General features: G+C 38.7%; 2 protein-coding genes across 5 annotated transcripts in view; one reads left to right on the top strand and one right to left on the bottom strand.

The window, feature by feature from the left end:
- The window catches only part of STRN3 (striatin 3), a 532,215-nt gene extending 522,525 nt beyond the window's left edge, over positions 1-9,690 (bottom strand). For both annotated transcript variants that reach the window (XM_053697936.1, XM_053697935.1), the window contains exon 1: positions 9,267-9,690. In XM_053697936.1, coding sequence (XP_053553911.1) covers positions 9,267-9,479 — 213 coding nt within the window. In that variant the 5' untranslated portion in view covers positions 9,480-9,690. The remainder of the gene's footprint in view (positions 1-9,266) is intronic.
- Positions 9,691-9,778: 88 nt separating this feature from the next.
- Positions 9,779-22,913, top strand: part of AP4S1 (adaptor related protein complex 4 subunit sigma 1) — a 43,858-nt gene continuing 30,723 nt past the window's right edge. For 2 of the 3 annotated variants that reach the window (XM_053697932.1, XM_053697934.1), the window contains exons 1-2: positions 9,831-9,975; positions 19,503-19,660. In XM_053697932.1, the coding sequence (XP_053553907.1) occupies positions 19,523-19,660 (138 nt within the window). In that variant the 5' untranslated portion in view covers positions 9,831-9,975; positions 19,503-19,522. Of the gene's footprint in view, positions 9,808-9,830; positions 9,976-19,502; positions 19,661-22,913 lie in introns of those variants that run through there. The other variant, XM_053697933.1, reaches the window with a different exon arrangement.

Here is a 22,913-nt window from a genome sequence, read left to right as displayed (position 1 = left end):
TCTTGCAGCTTCCTGTTGGGAAGGAGAATATCCCACAAGTAATGGATGAACCCGTGGACTGGATACAACTTACAAGAGAAAGATAGTTTACAGCTTAGAGTGACTCGAGTGCAGCACCTTAAACCCTTATGATTTAATTGTCTTCTGATTATTGTACAAGTCTGTTTATTGTACTCCATAACTTATTAAAAAGGACATGAAACCCAAAAATTTTCTTTCATAATTCAGACAGAAAATGTGATTTTATACAACTTTCCAATTTGCTTCTATTATTTAAACTGCTTCATTCACTTGGTATCCATAGATGAAAAGCATATCTAGGTAGGCTCAGGAGAAGCAATGCATTACTGGGAGCTTGCTGCCGATTGGTGGCTGCACAAAAAATGCCTCTTCATTGGTTCACTAGATGTCTTTAGATAACTCCCAGTAGTGCATAGCTGCTCCTTCAAAAAAGGATACTAAAAGAATGAAGCAAATTGTTTAAAAGAAGTAAATTGGAAAGTTGAGTGAAATCACATGCTATATTTGAATCATGAAAAATAAGGAAAAGAAAAAAATGTTGGGTTTCATGTCCCTTTAATTTTACAGTGCTGCCTAATAAAATGGCGCTTTATAAATAATAATCTGGGTTCTTCCCAGGACCTAAATATTCTTATTGGCTCCTAAATTTTAGACCCCTGGTACTGTAGTTTAATTATTTTTAAAGTTAATTGGAAGCGTATGTCTGAATAAGTGATTCTTAAAAAGGGACAGTTAAGTCAACAATGCACTTTTATGATTTGGATAGAGTATGTCATTTAAACAACTTTCCAATTTACTTATATTATCACATTTGTTTTATTCACTTGGAATACTTTGTTTTAGAGTAAACCTAGGTGGGCTCTTGTGACTCCAGGAGAGTGCATGTGTCTTTAGCAGTCTATGGCAGCAATATTTAACATTTTTCAAAATAAATGTGCCTTTAATATAATTTTTTATTTTTCTGTAGTGTAGCTGCCCCCCTCAATACCCCCCTCCACCTCATCCATTTTTTTAAACATAATTTTCCCCCTCCATCTCCCAACACCCACTCCCACCAAGACTTGAATTATCATGCACATATTAGTGCAGATCACGGGCACGCGCACACGCCTCCCGCACGCACCGGGGACGGATCCAACATGGCTAGCCGGAAGTGATCCAGCGATGGGCACCCGCCTCCCTGCAGCTGCTCCCACCCACCAACGATCAGCACCATCGCTGGCCGATGCAGAGAGGGCCACAAAGTGGCCCTCTCTGCATCAGTGTGCCAAAAAAGGTATTGCAGTGATGCCTCAATATAAAGGCATCACGGCAATACCTTGAAAGCGGCTGGAAGCGATCAGGATCGCTTCCAGCCGCTTTAAACCCCTATCGATGTACAGGGAACGTTGTTGGTCTTTAAAGATCAGTTTGTGTTTGACGTACCCTGTACGACGTGTGTTAAGGGGTTAGGAGACTTTCCAATTTACTTCCATCATCAATTTTCACATGATACAGGGGGCTGGCTAATTGATGCAAAGAAATAAATCTACTGTTCAATTAAAATATTTAAAATTCAGAGTTAGCACATAATAAAGAGATTGCAAAAGCACTATTTGATTATGCAATTTTACAGTATTTAAAAGTGAAGGTAAACTTTGACGATTGAAAGTCCGTTTTTTTTAAAATACTATTAAAAACAGGGGCACTTTCATTCATCAAAATACAACGCAGCCGGTTTGATTAAAAATGTACCTCTTCTTAGGAAGCTGGATTAGTCATTGATGACGTGTGAAGAGAGGATCTCTGGGTGGGGGAAGCTGCTCTGGCTGTGCAAAGAAGAGGTACGTACGTTTTTAATCAAAACGGCTGCCTTCTAAACTTTGATGAATGAAAGTGCCCCTGTTTTTAATAGTATTTTTTTAATTTAAAAAAACGGGCTTTCATTCATCAAAGTTTACCTTCACTTTAACTGTCTTTTAAGGCTAACCCTGCTACAGATATTTCCTAATTGGCTTTAGCAAATAGACCTCAAAACAATTCACTTTATACTAATATGACTGACTAGCCTAATCACCTACAGACTAAAGTCCAGATAGGTCCTGCAAATGAGTAGTGGATGGAATTTGACTATAGAAAAAAAACAATTGCAGCGAACAAGATTTTAATTGGTTTTGAAAAATCCCTTCTAGATTGTAAATTCCAACGGGAATAGGGCCCTCAATTCCTCCTGTATGTGTTTGTAATTTTTGTCCTGTCTCTTACAAGTTTTATATTGTATCATTGTTTTATTTAAATGAATTGTATCCATGGACAGCACTGCGGAATATGTTGGCGCTACATAAAGTATAATATTAAAAAAGGTTTAGACTTGGCTCACGCTATTCTATAGCAATAGAACAGAAATATTGTAATTACAAGGTGTCTGATGTCCTTTTAAACACTGTTTGTTTCTTTGTAAAAACTGTGCTTTGTGCCATTCTCCCTTGAGAGACCAAAAAGCTAAATCTGTAACCTAGATTTTCAAAATGCTGCAAATTGCCTAAAGCAGCGGTTTGATTTTCAGGTTACAGAATTTGCTTTTTGGCCTTTCTAGGGAACATGCCTTGGCGCTGGCAGCGAGATGCAATATTATGGACCGAAAAAAAAACAACTACCAGCAATGTACAGGGTATGTCATGGTTGTTAAGGGGTTAAAAGGGACAGTGAAGCCAACAGTATTAAAGGGACATTAAACCCCAATTTTTTCTTTCCTGATTCAGATAGAGAATACAATTTTAAACAATATTCTTTTTTACTTCTATTATCTAATTTTCTTCATTCTATAGATACTTTTTGTTGAAGTAATGACAATGCACATGGGTGAGCCAATCACACAAGACATCTATGTGCAGCTACCAATCAGCAGCTACTGAGCCTATCTAGATATGCTTTTCAGCAAAGGATATCAAGAGAATGAAGCAAATTAGATAATAGAAGTAAATTAGAAAGTTGTTTTAAATTGCATACTCTTTCTAAATCATGAAAGAAAATGTGGGTTTCATGTCCCTTTAAATGGATAGGATAGAGCATGACATGTTAAACAACTTCCCATGTTACTTCTATTATCAAAATGTGCTTCTCTCTCATGGTATTCTTTGTTGAAGCAATAACTAGGTAGGTAGCATGGAGCACTACATGGCAGAAAAGGTGCTGCCATCTAGTGCTCTTGCAAATGGATAACATTCTTGCAAAGCTGCTGCCATATAGTGCTGCAGACACGTACATGCTACTGATCTTACCTCCCTGCTTTTCAACAAAGGATAGTAAATACATTTCAAAGTAGTTTAAAAGTGCATGCTCTGAAACATGAAAGAAACATTTTGGGTTTCATGAGGGTTTAAATTTGTAGCAATTCTATTTTTTCCATAACTCCATTATATTTAAAGGGACAGTCAACAGCAGATGGTTTGTGGTTTAAAAAGATCAACAATCCCTTTATTACTCATTTCCCAGTTTTGCATAACCAACACAGTTGTAATACATGTTTTAACTCTGCCTCTGCAAACTGCCCCCTTATTTCAGTTCTTTTGACAGACTTGCATTTTAGCCAATCAGTGCTCACTCCTAGGTAACTTCACATGCTTGAGCTCAATGTTATCTATATGAAACACATGAACTAACACCCTCTAGTGGTGGAAAAACTGTCAAAATGCATTCAGATTGGAGGTGGCCTTCAAGGTCTAAGAAATTAGCATATGAACCTCCCAAGTTTAGCTTTCACCTAATACCAAGAGAACAAAGCAAAATTGGTGATAAAAGTAAATTGAAAAAGCAGTTTAAAATTACATGCCCTATTTGAATCATGAAAGTTTATTTTGAACTTGACTGTCCCTTTAATTTTAGATTGGAATCCAGGAGAAATTTTAAATTATAATCTCACATACTTTATATCAAACAGAATAATTTAACCTCTTGCTTGCTCGGAAAACACATGGTTAATCAAAGGGGTTAACATGAAAGTCAAAACAAAGGTTCATGATTTACAGTGTACAATTTTCATAGATATATTGTATATTATACGGACAGAGACCCCTCTATGCTGCCATATTTTACAAACCTTGTGCCATAAAGTACTCAGGACTAAACCTACCAAAGTATGCTCAAAGGATACCAAGAGAACTAAGTAAATATAATAACAGAAGTGGATTTTTTAATGACATTTTCTATTATAAAATTACTGACAGCCAACTTGGAGTATCACAGATCAATATTGGGTGCATATAAATTTAAGACAAAAAAAAAAGCACACAAATATATTTCCAAACAATATCCACATTTTTAATTCTGCTTTTTTTTCATAAAAACTAGCGCAGGGGGGACTGCCAGCTGGCATTCCGTGATCTAAATCATGAAAGTTGAATTTTGATTTTCATGCCCATTTAAAAATCAGAGCTTGACAAGTTTGTTCACATGTAATAAGATGTTGGGAGCCTCAGCTTTTGAAACATGTATACCCTTGAATAAATTAACCTCTTAAAGGGACACTGAAGTCAGAAATGAAATCACAATACAATCGTAATATACATATAAATATATATTTTTCTAAAGTACCTTCTTTACCAAATATGTTTAGTTTATAAAATATTAATATTGGAAATATTGATTATTTCCAAACCTACTTCTAAGTCAGCCGTTACGGATTCCCAATCCGTGCTGACAACTGCAGTTGAAACATGGCGTCTTTGTTAAATACTGCGCATGCGCGAGTTAGCGCAGCATCACATCCAACGTCCATCTGCAGATACATAAGGCGAGGAGGAGGTAATTTGGGCTTCAGTGATCAGAAATGCGCATGCGCGATCGAGACTAATTTATGCGCATGCGCATTAGTGACGATTCTGCCAATAATTATATGCATAGGCACGCAATATAATTGGTTAGTGATGTTATGTAGATAATGGCGAAAACGATGGGCTGGATATGCTTACGTCATTACTGCAAAATAATAGGTATGGATGCTTCGTTTTTATTAAAATAAAGTACAGTAAGTTTTCATATATTATTATTTAATAGAATATTGTATTATTTGGTATGTATATATTAAACAAAAGTAATCCTTTAAGGACATATGACAATTTTTCCGTCATAAAACAATTGAGCAAACTGAAAGCTGTGTCCTTAAAGGGTTAAAATCATGGTGGGGAAAAACAAACAAAAAGCATTAGTTCTATACTAAATGAGAAAGGCAGATCTTTAACCACCAGCTATGCATACGTGAACATACGTTATATAAAAAGAGTGTTCAAATCCATGCCAAGTTCCAAAAAAGTGCAGGATTTGTGAATGTGAATCAGTTTTACGATTAAAGGGACATAAAATAAATCTGGTGAGGCAATGACAAGATAGCAACCAATCACCAGCTACCTTCCAGTGATGCATTGCTGCTCCAAAGCTAAATATGATTATTATTTTTTACAACCGATATCAAGGTAACATGGTAGATTTTCTTGTACCACCAAGATAGAAATAGAATTTTAGCAACTGGGGCTTTCGGACAAACTCTGTCAAGCACTGTAGTCTACTAAATAGACCAATAGCCATTCTCAGTCATATCCCAGACACTCATATTTTTTCCAAGAAATTTATCTGAAATAAATCTACATTTCTAAGCCCATACATTAATTTTTCCATGAAATAATCTTGTTTTTTCCTGCTGAACTGCATTAAATCTCTTAGCAGGGATTGATTTTTCTAAGACGACAACCCTGTCCCTTCCCTAGCTGCACACATCAGTTAGGAATGTTTCACATGCTAAATAAAAATGATCATAATTCCAAAGTAAACATGTATAATAAATACATAAAATTAGGGACCAGCAATTAAAAAAAAAAAAAAAAACACTAACGGGGAAGCGAAGTTTATTACATATGAGCAATAGTTACAATCCAACAGATGACAAGTTTTAGTGACCAACTAATTCATTTCTGATCTTCAAAACATCTGATACAGGACTTAATTTTTTTGGTTCTGAAATGTTAAGTGACATCATAAGACGATCACACACAATTAAATCATATTTATTTTAAAAGGATGGAGTTACGCTGTCTAATTTTTCTTCTAATAGCAGTAGTTTAAAAACACAAAACATGCAACATAAAACATGAAGAGTAACAACTATACTGAAGAAAAGTTACACTTGAATGGTTAAAGAGAACTCACAATTACTGAATTCACTGGTCCTACAATAAGAACACACACATATGAAACAACAGAGAAAATCTAGCCATGTTGAGCCATGCTGGAAGGATGACATTGGTCAAGCAGCCAATGTTTACATGTAGGAAATTACCTTGTATGGTACACAGGACACCCACTATAACAATATCATAACCCATGTGCCAGGATAACTTACTGGCTTGTCTGCAGTATATACCAAAACTGTAAAGTTTTCTCACACAACTAATGACTGTCATTTATCTATAATCCTCTGTAGGTTTAGAATCATATTGATTTCATGATGTACAGACTGTCCTATCATGCTGCTAGCGTGAACTCTTTATTCATTTAGTCCTTTCTTTATACACTACTCTAGGCTATATATCTACTATTCTCGCTCTGTCAGTCTGGACCCTTTTTTCCTCACTGGAATGTGTTCTCACTCAGAGAATCTTTGCTTCTTATGTATAAAATACGGAAATGATGCCCTTGCCTCTCTTGCTGTCCCAATACATTCTCTCTAACCACCTGTGTGCCCTCTCTCATCCTGGAAACATCACACTTCCTCTCCCCTGTTCTTCTCTAAACCTCTCTAAGTCTTGTCTCATTGAGATATTCTAGTTGCCTTGTTCTGTGTCCTCTCTCTGGGTTCTTTTCATTTCAGTTACTCATTCTATCCCTCTCAAGTCCCCAACTAATATAGTCACTTTCTTACCCTCTCGGGGATATGTCTATTTCAGGTACTATATGCCATTCTCTGTTATGTCTATTCTAGCCGCGTTCTGTCCCTCCCTGACTGCTTGTCTATTTCAGTTAGTCTGTTTTTATCCCTCTCTGGGACCGACTGCTGTCATACTCTCTGGACCTTGTAATACCCCATTCTGTTACTATCTCTATATGCTACTCTAATATCCGCCCTCTGTTTCTGTCACTGTTCCTTTTTGGGCCTTGACATTTCTCTGTGCCCCGTATCTGGGCCTCGTCTACTTCATGCTCTCCTTTTCCTCACAAGATCTACATTTATCCCACAAAACGGTCTTTATTGATGCCCTCTCACCTCTCTGATCACTAACTTTTTATTTTCCTTTCTGCAGTCTCTCTGTCTAGGCCTTACATATCACTGGGCTCTATGCCTAGGCTTACTATAATTTTTAGAGGTGAAACTGGGACCACCTGGTGCGGTGCCAGTGGGGGTTTGGTCAGGAGCGTGGTCAAGTGGGCGCGGCAATTACCAGTCCTTTTAAAGTAGTAGCTTTTATGTGTGTAATGTTTCGTGGATACTCTACCCTTCCTCAGTCAAACAAGTGAATCACACAGTTTAAATAGACCATAACACCACCCCCTAGTAAAAAAGGCACCATTACGTTGTCATGGCAAATAAATCATTAAATCTAAATCTCAGATTCTAAATAATGCCAAACATCAAGCATAATTATCACTTTCATAATTATCAATTTCACAATTTAATATCTGCAGTGTACAGGTAGCCCTCAGTTTACGCCGGGGTTAGGTTCCAGAAGGAATGGTTGTAAATCGAAACCATTGTAAATTGAAACCCAGTTTATAATGTAAGTCAAAGGAAAGTGAGGGAGATAGGTTCCAGGCCCCTCTCAAAATTGTCATAAGTAACACCTAATACATTATTTTTAAAGCTTTGAAATAAAGACTTTAAATGCTAAACAGCATTATAAACCTAATAAATAATCACACAACACAGAATATATAATTAAACTAAGTTAAATGAACAAAAACATTTGCTAATCAGCATTATAAACCTAATAAAATAATTACATAACACAGACTTGACTTGCATTTTTCTGCAAACAGTTATTTCTATGCATTCCAATCTGGACTGATTTATAGACAGGAAGATCTTGTTCCTTTGAAACCTGCTCAATAGCTCAGGTCTGGTTAAACTGATCAATTTCAGCTTGCTTGGCTTTGCTGCAACACAAGCGGACAGCTCCACCTACTGGCTATTTTAATAAATGCACTGCTTCTCAATGCTTTTCAACAGCAGTCACATGACTGGAAAAAAAGGTTGTTATTCTGAAAATTGAACCGTTGTAAAACGAGGGTCACCTGTAATGTGTTTTATGTGTCTAATTAAGGAACAGAGCCAAATACTGATAAGGCATAAATACAACATTGAATGAAAGTAAAAAAGAAACATGTACCTGCTAAAGCTGTTTAACCCTTTTGTGTCAGGGCTAAAGTGCCTACATCGGAGCAACTGTTATGATGTAGACAAATTGAAACCAAGCGATCGTGCACGAGATTTCAATTATTGGATCGCGTCTGGGGGGCGTCCCTACAACCCTAGGAACGCCCTCCAGACCGCGATCAAATCCTGACAGCACAGAAGGCTTCAGGACAGCCGTTAGCTATGACGTTCTATTCCGTTATAACGGCTTTAAAGCCCAGTCTAATTATGACGGAATAGAACGGCATAACGGCTTTAAAAGGTTAAGAGGCTACTCTATACCATAATGCAGGAAGATTATAGCCAAAATGCTATCCTGCATGAAGTAAAGCAAGATCCAGGCCAAAAATCCTGCCTGTCTGTACTTCCTAGCCATACCCATATGATTCCCTTAAATGTGTTTTACCGGCAATGACACCAGGGGTTGGGCGGGGTGAGGGTGTTAAATTCTTAGAAAAATAAACCAAGTAGTACTACAAAATTAAAAAAAACCCTATTCTGCTCACTCAGCCTGTATTACTAAATGTACATTTTAAAGGACACGAACGTTAAGCGAAGCAGGGCTGTATGAAACAAAGGAACAACATCCAACTATGCTGGAGAGCCACAGTCCAGTCATTTTGAATAATGTGTCCGGGTTTCAGGTGGTCTGAAACCCGGACACATGATTTGAAACCTGGAGGTGGCAACCCTACTGGGACAGAATGAACAACCGGGTGGGACACTGGGACAGCGCCTCCAAAACGGGACAATCCCAGTAAAAGTGGGACTTCTGGTAAGCCTATCTATGCCTGCCCTCTTCTAATCCCCCAAAAACCTAAATTGTTAGCCCAGAATTATATTTTCCCTTCATGTGGAGTCTTACCTGAAGCTCGGCCCTTTCCACCTCCCAATGTGCTCTCTCCATCTCAAATCGCGCCCACTCATGCTGAATGTAGTGAAGGATCCCCGGGATAGTGTATTGCGGGGGCCGGGCCGGGAGCTCGCAACTCTGTTCTGACGGGCCACCTTGCGGAGGGACTTGAGGTCTAGGAGAAGCAGTAGGGAGCTCCTCCATGACGCCCGGAAGAGTACACATGTAGGGCAAATTACGTTAAAAGCGCCCGGTATGGGTCACGTTAGTAACCGATACCAACCACCACTAAACTAACTGCTAAACTAACTTTTACAGTCCACACCCCAGTACAGTCCTGGCGGCCGCCATGTTTAAAGCGGACCGGGTCCGGTAAGCTCCGCGGGGCACTATGGGTAACACCGGCCGTGCTCACCGCCTCCCGCCTGTCAACGTCACTGCGCATGCACAGTATTTGCGTCACAAAGACAACGTGTCACGTGGTCACATCTTTACGTTGTACACAGAAGTGACGCAAGCGCGGCGCTTCCATCAGTACATCATCTTGTTACCGGTGTGTGAGTTATATTTTGCTTTAAAAAAAAACAAAAACAGAGTGATCGAATTGGACATGTACCGTTAACTTTAATGGTTTAGACGATATGACATCTGATTGGCTGAATTCATTCAAATATTTTATAAATAATGCTGGAAGGGACGGCGTTTGCGATTCTATAAAAAGGTAAAACCTCAAACTATAATTTTTTTTACAGGAAAAAATATTGTAGTTTTCAGATGCGGAACTAGGAACAAACTGAGTTTAGCGTTCTACATTATTTCCTCAGCCCTATGGCACTATTTTACTTTAAAGAAAATTGGTATGGGGGCTCAGATGAGGGCCACCAACAATACTGCAGTGTTTGTGTCTCCAGGAACAAAAAGGGGAGACCAATTTTGGGGTGTAAAGTCCCTGTTCCCCATAGACTTTCCCAAGCCAGCTCTACTCACCTACATGGATACATTGTATAAAACCCTTAGCCTGCAGGTTTTTATACATTATTATTATTATCAGTTATTTGTAGAGCGCCAACAGATTCCGCAGCGCTATAAACAAAGGCGGAGTACAACAAATCAATTATAGGGATCAAATGGGTAGAGGGCCCTGCCAAGAGTTGCACTGTTGTCATCAGCTCTTAAGAAGGTGATCTACAAACAGCTGGACTTTTAGGCTTACATGCTAAGAGGGTTCAGGGGATTGCAGTGGAGGAGAGGAACTGGTATTAGGAAAGGTTAGCGTAGGTTGTATGCATCCCTGAACAGTAGAGTGTTTAGGGAGCACTTGAAGTTTTTTAAACCAGAAGAGATTCTTGTGGAGCGAGACAGAGAGTTCCACAAGATGGGAGCCAGTCTGGAGAAGTCCTGTAAACGGGAGTGTGATGAGGTGACAAGAGAGGAGGAGAGTAGGAGGTCATGAGTAGAGCGAAGGGGACGGGTAACTGTTTACTGTACACAAGTCCGGGTGACTTGCTCACGCTGTCATGCTGTTTATTAGAAATCATGTTGACGTTCATTTATCATTTTGCATACATTTCACTCATACTGTCTTTTTTTTACCATTTATTTACCCTCCGTTACACTATTTTCGTCTGCCCACCATCTAAGTTACCTTGATTGACAGCAATCGAAGATCTAATTCTCCAATGTCCGCTCCAACCCCGGGGCGTTCAGCCCCTTTCTCGCCACGTCACTTCTAAGTGATGCGCATGCGCAACTTCCTCAACAGCGTCATATGTCGTCGTGCTAGTTCATGAGACGCGCAAAACGCATACAAAATTTAACGCATGCTCGATTCGGATGGGCATGCGCATTTTCAATGTTAATCTTGTGCAAAAGCTTAAGAACAGACGTAGAGAGCGCGTGGGAACACTCGCTACGTCACAACTACTGAATAAGGAAGTGGTGGAGGGGAGGAGTCGGAATGCAAACGGCAAGTTTTTAAATATATAATTTTATGTAAAACCTAATATGTAAAGTGAAAAACAAAGTTAGCGACTAGAATGGTGATAAGTGATTGAATACGTTTCAGTATTTCATTAGCCGCAAATTGACCTTCACTTTAAAGCAGCCCTGTCAGTACCTACTGTACAAACTGCTGAGAAAATAATGTTCCCACAGCACAGCCTTAAAGGGCAGCTCACCGCCTGGTCACACAGTCTTAAAGGGACATGCAAAAACCATACCGCATTTAAAGTGTTGGGAAATCCAAGCATTTAACAAACGCTAGGATTTACCATCACTTAAAATAAAGTGGAGTTTAAGTTATCAGTTACAGGTAGCCCTCAGTTTACGCCGGGGTTAGGTTCCAGAAGGAATGGTTGTAAATCGAAACCGTTGTAAATTGAAACCCAGTTTATAATGTAAGTCAAAGGGAAGTGAGGGAGTTAGGTTCCAGGTCCCTCTCAAAATTGTCATAAGTAACACCTAATACATTATTTTTAAAGCTTTGAAATGAAGACTTGAAATGCTAAACAGCATTATAAACCTAATAAAATAATCACACAACACAGAATATATAATTAAACTAAGTTAAATGAACAAAAATATTTGCTAAACTGCATTATAAACCTAATAAAATAATCACACAACACGGACTTCACTTGCATTTTTCTGCAAACAGTTCTTTCTATGCATTCCAAGCTGGACTGATTTATAGACAGGAAGATCTTGTTCCTTTGAAATCTGCTCGATAGCTCAGGTCTGGTTAAACTGATTAATTTCAGCTTGCTTGGCTTTGCTGCAACACAAGCGGACAGCTCCACCTACTGGCTGTTTTAATAAATGCACTGCTTCTCAGTGCTTTTCAACAACAGTCACATGACTGGAAAAAAAGGTTGTTATTCTGAAACGGTGTAAATTGAACCGTTGTAAAACGAGGGCCACCTGTATTTTAAAAAAAAAAAGGTTGCTAAACTCAGCAGCTCCTGCAACCCACGGCACAGCTCTCCTCTACCAATGAGGTGACGTTTGCACCTCTAAACCAATAGCCGTGCTAGCATACAGAACACTGTCAGCTGACTCTCACAGCTATTATATTATATATAATACTAGGCGATAAGCATGCCCCCCATAGCAGAACATGCTGTAATCGGAGATGTCATCGCAGAAAATGCAGCATGTCTGCAGAAAGAATAGGGACATGCCGGAACTGTTGGCTCTTTTGCTTTGCAGCCCTGCTCCTCATCAAGTTGTTCTCTTCAAATAGTGCATTGCTCTGGCTACACTGTACTGTGTAAGTTTTCTTAAAAGCAGTGCAGCCATAATGAAGCGCTGTTTGAAGAGAACAGTCAAATACAGAGCAGCACTGTACAGCAGCAGCACATTAATTTATGTCTAGTTCAGAGTATTTTTTCAACCCCGTCCCTAGCCTTTCCCAGTCTGTGAAGCTGTGAATCCTGAATATTGTTCTTATGAGCAATGCACCTATAACTACATTTTTACTTTATAATTATGTGATGTTAGACCAAAGGCAACAGAAAAAAAATGTATTAAATAGATATTTGAAAAAAATAATGCAATTTTCAGCTGATGCAATATAATATATATTGCTTTATGCTCCAGATAATCAATGCATTGCAATTGAGCTGGTGCTTTATTATAACTACGTAATTTAAACATTAATTTAATTTCAAAATTACCTGCAGAAAAAAATTCAATAAAAACAAACTCATCGCAGTAAGTGAAAAAAAGTTCTGCCTCTGGGAGCATGCCCAGAGGGCAGTCTATTAAAAAAAAAAAAAAAAACTACAAACCCCAAAGCTAAAATTACACAAAATAAAAAATATAAAATTACAAAAAAATAAACAAAGCTATCCAAAATAAAACATTTAAACCTAAACTGATACCCCTATAAAAAAGTCCCCCCAAAAATAAAAACACCCCCTAATCTAATACTAAACTACCAATATCTCTTAAAAGAGCTTTTGTAGGGCATTGCCCTAAGTTAAACAGCTCTTTTACCAAAACAAATTACCAATTACCCCCTAACAGTAAACCCCCCACCCAACAAACCCCCCAAAATAAAAAATCCTAGCACTAAAAAAACCTAAACTACCAATTGCCCCTAAGACTAAGCCCCAAATAGGTACTCACCAGTCCTCAAGGCCGGCGGAGAAGGTCTTCTTCCAGGCGGATCCATCATCTATCTTCATCCGGAACAAAGGTGGCGCGGCACGGAGCTGTCTTCCCCCGATGCGTGGATCCTCAGGGGCCGCGTGGAGGCTCCTATTCATTCGATATCCATCGTACACTGAAGATTGAATGCAAGGTACCCCATTCAATTTTGGGCAATTTGCATTCCTATTGGCTGAAATTTTGAAATCAGCCAATAGGATTAGAGCTACTGAAATCTTATTGGCTGTTCACATTAGCCATTAAGATTTCAGTAGCTCTCATCCTATTGGCTGATTTCAAAATTTCAGCCAATAGGAATGCAAGGTACCCCAATAAATATGCGGTACCTTGCATTCAATCTTCAGTGTGCGACGGACGATCACATGAAGAGGAGCCTCCACGCCGCTGAGGATCTGTGCATCGGGGAAGCCAGCTCTGCGCTGCCTTTGCTCTGGATGAAGATAGAAGATGATGGAGCCGCCTGGAAGAAGACCTCCGCCGGACTTCAAGAACGGGGAGTACCTATTTGGGGCTTCGTTTTATGATTTTTTTTTAAGTTTAGTAATTTAATGGGCTGTAAAAGAGCTGATTGCTCTTTTAAGGACAGTCAAAGAGCTGAATGCCCCTTTATAGGCAATGGGTAGTTTAGGTTTTTTTTAGTGTTAGGTTTTTTTATTTTGGGTGATTTGGTGGGTGGGGGTTTTTTACTGTTAGGGGGGACTTAGTACTTTTTAAACGTAACAGAGCTGTTTAACGTAGGGCAATGCCCTACAAAAGGCCATTTTAAGGGCTATTGGTAGTTTAGTTTAGATTAGGAGGTGTTTTTATTTGGGGGGGGGGGCTTTTTATTTTCATAGGGATTAGGTTTAATTTTTTTATATTTTGTAATTTTAAATTATTTTTTTGTAATTTAATGTTGGGTTTTATTTAAGTGTAACTTAGTATTGGGGTTAATTTAGGGGGTGTTAGGTTATAGGGCTTAGTTATTTGGGCTGTGGGGGAGTTGGCGGTTTACGGGTTGATAGGTTAATTAGGTTTATTGCGATGTGGGGTGTTGTCGGTTTAGGGGTTAATTATATTTATTGCGATGTGGGGGTTTGGTGGTTCAGGGGTTAATAGGTTAATTAGTTTTATTGCAATGTGGGGGGTTGGCTGTTTAGGGGTTAATATTTTATTTATGTTATTTGATGTTTAGGGGTTAATACTTTATTATTTTGAGATGTGGGGTTTTGCGGTTTAGGTGTTGGTTAATACTTTGTGCGGACTGTTACGTGTTTTTTATTTATTTCTTGCTAGCAGTTACGTTTTTTTTCGTTATTTCGTGCAGGTGGTTGCATGTTTTTTGTTTTGGTTTGCCTACACAGCATCCAGGTAGATTTCTAAAATGGCAGGGTGGTGAAAGAATCCATCTTCGGTGGATTCTTTCACCACCCTGCCATTTTCGGAATCCACCAGGATGCAGCTTTGCTGCATCCAGGTGGATTCTTTTGGCTGCCTCGTGCAGCCAACATTCCTTTCAGGATGTGTGTGCAACTGGCGACACTGACGAACGCGTTACAAACGCGATTATAGTATAGATATATATTATATACATTTTCACAACAACCTAACGCAAATGGTGCTGTTCTTGTGTGTGTTGTTCATGTTTTCCTGAATACTGTGACCTGCCTTCTTTAAAGGGACACTGAACCCAAATTTTTTCTTTCGTGATTCAGATTGAGCATGCAATTTTAAGCAACTTTTTAATTTACTCCTATTATCACATTTTCTTCGTTCTCTTGCTATCTTTATTTTTAAAAGAAGGCATCAAAGCTAAGGCGCCAGCCAATTTATGGTTTAGAACGCGGGACAGCACTTGTTTATTGGTGGGTGAATTCATCCACCAATCCGCAAGAACAACCCAAGTTGTTCACCAAAAATGGGCAGGCTTCTAAACTTACTTTCTTCCTTTAAAATTAAGATACCAAGAGAATTAAGAAAATGTGATAATAGGAGTAAATTAGAAAGTTGCTTAAAATTGCATGCTCTATCTGAATAATGAAAGAAAAACATCGGGTTCAGTGTCCCTTTAAAGGAACATGAAACCCAAATTTTTTTCTTTCATGGTTTAGATAGAGCATACAATTTTTTTTAACAACTTTCCAATTTACTTCCTTCTCTTGTTATCCTTTGCTGAAAATATGAACTAGGTTAGCTCAGGAGCAGCAAATAACCTAGGTTCTAGCTACTGATTGGTGGTTGTATATATACACCGATTGTCATTTGCTCACCCATGTGTTCAGTTAGAAAGTAGTGCATTGCTGCTCCTTCAACAAATGATACCAAGAGAATAAAACAAATTTAAAAATAGAAGTAAACTGGAAAGTTGTTTAAAATTGTATGTTCTACCTAAATCATGAAATAAAAAGTTTGGGTTTCATGTCCCTTTAAGTTTGTGTTTGGTGTGCATGTGGAGTGATCTGTACCTTTTTAAAGACTTTGTGTTATGCATTTTTGTATGCGTGTACCTTTAAGACTGTGTGCAGTTTTAGGACTCTGTGTAAGTGAGCCTGTAGCTTTAGGATTTGAGGGATGAACTGTCCCTTTAAGGCTGTGTGTGATCTGTGATGTGTTTGTTTATACGTGCGGTTTTGGTGTTAGCTGTTCCTTTGAGGATGTGTGCACTGTGTGTGTGTCTGTACAAGACAGCGTGCGTGGTGCGGGTGGTGTGAGACGTCCCTTCAAAGCTGTGTGTGCTAAGTGCACCGTATGTGTTTGTGCATGCTGTGTTCTGTCCCTATAAGACTACATCTTGGTGTGCTTTAAGGCTGTGTGCATTGTGTGTGACTGTGCAAGTGTAATATGATCTGTGCCTTTAAGGCTGTGTTTGTGCACCTGTACCATTAAGACTGTACGTGTGGTGTGAGCTACCCCTTTAAAGGCTGTGTGTGTCTTTCACGTTAAGACTGAATGCCCCTTTAAAGCTCTGCATTTGGGTGTGCTTAAAAGTATGCGTGCCTGCATGGTGTGAGCTGTTCTTTTAAGGCTCTGTGTGTGTGGTGCAAGTTGTCCTTTAAAGGCTGTGAATAGGGGGGGCGGTGTGCGCGCGCACCTGTCCCTTTAAGACAGAGCATCCCTTTAAGGCAGTGTGCGTTGCGTGCGGATGTATAGTGTGAGTTTACCCACTAAAGGTTGTGTGTGCCTGTCCCTTTAATATTGTGCGATCAAGTGCCAAGCTGCCCTTTAACATTGCGCTGTGTGAACGTTACTGTGATCTGTCGCTTTAAGACTGTGTGCGTGTGGTGGGAGTTTTCCCTATAAAGGCTGTGAGTGATGTGCGTTTGCACGTGCCTCTGTTTCTTTAAGACAGAGTGTGCGTTGCGTACAGATGCATAACAGCGTTCCAATGTGCACGGGAGATTTCAATGACACTAGGCATGCCATCCAGACCGAGCTCGCATCCTGGAACCGCCGTTTGCTTCAGGACAGCCAAACGGTTAGGACGTTCTATTCTGTCCTAACTGTGGTAAAGCCCGGCGCGGTTAGGACGGAATAGAACGTCATAACGATGGAAGTTGAGCCTTTAAATGCTGTGTGGGTTTCTGCCTGTCCCTTTTAAGGTGTTGTGACCAGGGGGTGAGCTGCCGTTTAAGGCTGTGCTGTGGGAACATTATTTTCTCAGCAGTTTGTACAGTAGGTACTGACAGGGCTGCTTTAAAGTGAAGGTCAAGTTATTAATATTGCCCCACGGCATTGCATAGACATTTAAAAATTAAGAAGGGCTTAATTCATGAAAAGTTTTAAATTTATATATATATTGAAGATTTTTTACCTATTTACCGCTGCAACGATAAGCGCAGATGAGATGACGATTTGTAAAATAACGAATCCTTGTTCGGATTGGTTCTTTTACGAATCGTCATCTGTCAATCAATTTGACAAAATGGCGAACGGGAGAGCTGCGCTTATCATTGCAGCGGTAAATAGGTAAAAATTCTTCAATATATATAAATTTAAAACTTTTCATGAATTTTAAACTCTTCTTAATTTTTAAATGTCTATGTACAGTAAACAGTTATAAATGTATACAAACCTGTAGGTGAGCAGAGCTGGCTGGGGAAAGTCTATGGGGAAAACAGGGACTTTATACCCTAAAATGTGGCTCCCCTTTTAATCCTGGAGACACAAACACTGTAGTATTGTTAGTAGCCCTCATCTGAACCCCCCATACCAATAGTGCCATAGGGCTGAGAAAATAATTTAGAAGGCTAAACACAGATTTTACCCGGAACTGGAATTGATTAATAGAAGTATATGAATTATTTTCATTTTCTTTTCACTGAGCGAGAAACCGTTGAATTACATCCAAGGACTGTATGAACCATGTCACCACAGAAATGGACAACATGGATTTTGCCAGTAGGGGCTGGTGATTTCCTAATGATTCCGATAGAGTATGCGATTTTAATCAACTTTCTCATTTAGTTGTATTATGAAAAGTTGCTCGTTCTCTTGGTATCTTTTTTTGAAAAGCAGGTAGTTAAAGGGATATGAAACTTTTTTTTTTATTGTTTATGATTCAGATAGAGCATGCAATATCAAGCAACTTTCTATTTTACTCCTATTATCAATTGTTCTTCGTTCTCTTGGTATCTATTTGAAAAAGCAAGAATGTAAGCTTAGGAGCTGGCCAATTTTTGATTCAGCACCCTGGGTAGCGCTGGCTACATTTAGCCGCAGGAGTACTAGATGGAAGCACTATTTCTGGTTATGTAGTGCTTCAGACACCTTTCTATTTATCTCTTCAACAAAGAATACTATTGGAACAAAGCAAATTTGATAATGGGACATTAGAAACTTTTTTTTAAAAACTATGCTCTGTCTGAATCACAAAAGAAAATGTTTGGGTTTCATATCCCTTTAAAAGCTGCATAACCACAGATGTACTCTAACCATACCTTGCATATGCATTGTAGTTTTAGTGCTACATTCTCTATCTATAGTACTTACTCTGTAGTGTTTATGTTCTAGCAAGCACTGATTCATTCTAGAGTACTGGTTTTAAACCTGCCCTCGGGCCTCCCTAACAGGCCACATTTTGAGGATATCTGATTAGTAAACAGGGTTATTTTACCTGCTCTCATCCAAGGTAATCCTGAAAACCTGGCCTGTTGGGGAGGACAGATTTGAAAACCAGTGATCTAGAGATAAATGACCATTGTTTTGGATGGCAAAAGTATCAATATGCAAGCAACACATCCTTTTGAAGTGTTTATATCAGTGGTTTTCAAGTACCGGCCCTGGTGCCATATGCAGCCCTCCAGTTAATTTAATCTGGCCTTCCCTTGTTTATTAGGTAAATATTTTTAGGGTTGTAAGAGGTGTAACAGGTTGATCTATATAGGCACTCACAAGATAAATATAAAGACAATCATGCATTGTCCAGTGTAGACTCCCATTATGCACTACTTGGATAAATGTCACTTTTTATTCAGTTCCAGAATGATCACTTCACTCACAAGATATATGTGTATGTCTATTGTGGACTACAGCTTCTACCATGCACTAGTATATACAGTTCCAGAGGACTCACTCTGTTCAAGTGGCCCCCATGGGAGAAGAACACTTGGCCAGTGGCCCCCAGATACAATGAGCTTGATACCCCTGGTTTATATCAACACATTTAATTTCAGCTATAATGGGCTTTTCTAAAACTAAAATTATTGGTGCATTACTGTCTATGTCACTTGTACTTTCTAAAGTTCGTATTTAAACCTAGAATGTTTGCTTGTTGTTCATCAGCATTTCTCAGCATAGATCAGCTGCACTATCAAAGAGAAACACCACATAATGAAACTACATATTATGTTACAGACTACCAGTATATTTTTTAAATAACTGTTGGTTGAGTTCCAGACAATCAAATGGTTAAACCTTTCTGAAAGTGTGGTAAGCTGCAGATGATTGCATACTGTTCAGGTTTTCTGTGCAGTATTCTCTCTAATAGGAAATTCTAACAGATGAGTGAAACAAATAGCATTTTTCTTATGTTTAATATCGATGTTGATATGGAAGCTGTTCTTTTCAGGTGAACAGAACTGTCAGTAATTATTTTTACAGGTATCTACTTTGTCACAGAGATGATCAAGTTCTTTCTTATCGTTAACAAGCAAGGGCAGACAAGGCTGTCAAGATACTATGAGCGCTTGGATGTAGAAAGAAGGTCTCAGCTGGAATGCGAGGTTATCAAACTATGCCTCTCTCGGACCAAAGATCAGGTTAGCACATCATTTAAAAAAAGAAATACATTAGTGAAAGTACCTTTTTCTGTTACTGTAATGAATCTACATTTGAATTTTGAAAAAGTGCTAACAAAAGTAGTCTTCTAATGCATCACTAGACCTTCAGCTTCTGGATAACTATTTGCATGTACATTTTTAATTAATAAAGTGTTATTTATATTGAAGTTAAACAAGACTAAGAATAAAAATATTTTTAGGTAATATATAAGACATTAGATATGCAGAAAAAAAGATTTCCTCTTGCAAACCTTTCATTACCCAATCCTGCAGCAATCACCCGTGTCTCACAGAAAGGGTTAACAAACCATTTCCATCTCAACCAGTTTGGCACTGTCTAGCTATTGCAGGCAAGGCAAGCCTGTGACTTAGTTCAGTGGGTGCAAGGGTTGAAAAACACTATCTCTAGTCTATACTTGACCTAGAGAAATGCCCAAGCTCCCATTTAATGCCACCCAGGCTAAAACTATCTCTGCTGCCAAAGGAAATCCTAAGGAAAAACCCAGACTACAGATTAAAAATCCCAAAACACTATAAAAATCAATACGACCAGTCTCTTCAGTAACATGGTTCAAATGTCAGACAAAGGCAAAACTCAGTAAAGGAACATTTATTATGAACAAAAAGCAGGTGAGTGCATTTATATAAATAAAAGAAGTTAAACATAATTACACAAAGGAAAACAGTTTTATTAAATAAAAAAGGAGAAATATAACAGAACCTATAACTTTACCAGATTAGACTTTCGGGAAAATGGCAGAAATATTGTCAAAGACACTGCTGCACACAGCCTCCCATGTAGAATGACAATATTATTTTGCTGAAATCACAGTTAAAAACATTTTTCCTGAGGTCAAGTTTTTGACCAGACCCCTTCCAGAGTGGGCAAGCTAGGTAGCCACCCCCTTTTTATGGCAGACCATAAAAAGCCCTGCAGCCCTGGCTAAAGTTATTAAATAATTTATAGTTTTTGATTTGTATATCCAGTACATGTACCCATATAAGCAATCCCCTCTTGACGACATGAGGATTATTTTGATACCAAATATGACATCTGTCATAATTTTTTTTTTTTTTAACATAACACAAATGTGATTAAAGGGACAGTCTACACCAGAATTGCTATTGTTTTAAAAGATAGATAATCCCTTTATTACCCATTCCCCAGTTTAGCATAACCAACACAGTTATATTTATATATGTTTTACCTCTGTGATTAGCTTGTATCTAAGCCTCTGCAAACTGCCCCTTTATTTCAGTTCTTTTGACAGACTTGCAGTTTAGCCAATCAGTGCTGGCTCCCAGGTAACTTCACGTGCATGAGCACAGTGTTATCTATATGAAACGCATGAACTAACACCCTCTAGTGGTGAAAAACTGTTAAAATGCATTTTGAAAAGAGGTGGCCTTCAAGGTCTAAGAAATTAGCATATGAACCTCCTAGGTTAAGCTTTCAACTAATAAGAATACCAAGAGAACAAAGCAAAATTGGTGATAAAAGTAAATTGGAAAATTGCTTAAAATTACATGCCTTATTTGAATCATGAAAGTTTATTTTGGACTAGACTGTCCCTTTAAAACAGGTCTTGAGATATATCAGAGTGTCACCTGTGATCAATGTCAGGTTGTTGTCTTCCTAGAAACACTGTTTTCTGTCAGTTATGGTGCAATCTTTGACTTCTAAAAATCCCTCTCCAGAAAAGAAAAGATTGCCCCTTATATCTGGCTCACCAGGTGTGGGTAATAAAAATCATTCTTACCAAAAGATTGCCTTTTTGGATAGTTTTGGTAAAGATTTGTAAATAGCAGACGAAAAAGAGGGAATAAATTAACCCATGACATTCATGTAGGAAGAATTTGATTTAATGGTAAGTAGGAATCATGTTTTCTGTCAGCGTCTTTGTAATATCATATGAAGTTCATTACCAAAGTAAGCCATATGAAGGCATAATTAAAAATAAGCTAGTCTGTTCTGAGAGAGATTTTAGTTTTCTTTTCAAGGGCATTTTAACCAAAGGCTTCAATATACTTAGAATGGTGAGATTTCGGTTCTGATAGTTAGAGCCCTCACCACCTTAGACTGCCACAAGGCCAGCAGAACAAGTTCAGATGGACAAAAAAAAAATCGCAAGTTTCCATTTTCTGGAAAGAGAATTTTCTTGATTACCAATAGTACCTTCCAAATAAAATAGTTTTGGATCACATTCAGTTTGTGAAGCAGAGCTTTTTTTCACATCATTCTGCTCTAAACTGAACAATGATAATTTCAGGAAAGAAACTATATCATCAACACTACTGTGTCCTGGTGAAAACTTTGAAAACGAGAGACCCAAGACATCACCAAACTGTCAGCCTTCCTGGTGTAGATTCCATACATTCAAGCATGCGTCAATCATACCAATCTTAAAAAAGCCCTCCCTTGACCCCCTTCTCGCCTTCTATCGACCGGTCTCCTTCCCTTTGCTTCAAAATTATTGGAACGACTGGTCTATAATCATCTAACTCAATTTCTCACTTGATCCACAACAATATGGTTTCCGCCCTAAACACTCAACAAAAAATGTTCTTGCTAAAGTAACAAATGGCCTGTTATCAGCTAAAGCAAAAGGCCACTACTCCTTACTAATTTTTCTTGACCTATCCACTGCTTTTGACACAGTCGACCATCCTTTCCTCCTAAAAATATTACATTCATTTGGCATCCGAGACACGGCCCTCTCCTGGTTTGCCTTATATCTCTCAAACTGCTCTTTTTCAGTTTCCTTTAACCACATATCTTGCGATCCTATGCCTCTCTCAGTTGGAGTACTGCAACGCTCTGTCTGGGGCCCCTTGCTTTTCTCTCTCTATACATCCTCCCTTGGAAAACTTATAGCCTCCTTTTGGATTCCAGAACCACTTATATGCTGATGATACCTAAATCTATCTTTCCTCTCCTGATATCTCCCCCTCTTTACTCAACCAGATTTCCAACTGCCTCTCAGCAATTTACTCTTAGATGTATTCATACTACCTCCAACTCAATCTGTCCAAAACTGAGCTGCTTCTTATTCCACCCTCTTCGAGACATCCAACACCTGACATTTCTCTGACGGTTGGAGACTCTATTCTCAACACCTCACCCCAGGTCCGCTGTCTTGGGCTCACACTAGACTCGGAGCTCACATTCAACCCACATATACAAGCACTTACCAAATCCTGCCGTTCACACCTATGCAACATTTCCAGAATT

This window comes from Bombina bombina, chromosome 1 (assembly GCF_027579735.1).
Source record: "Bombina bombina isolate aBomBom1 chromosome 1, aBomBom1.pri, whole genome shotgun sequence".
Taxonomy (NCBI): Eukaryota; Metazoa; Chordata; class Amphibia; order Anura; family Bombinatoridae; genus Bombina; species Bombina bombina.
This window is presented reverse-complemented; position numbering and strand designations above follow the sequence as displayed.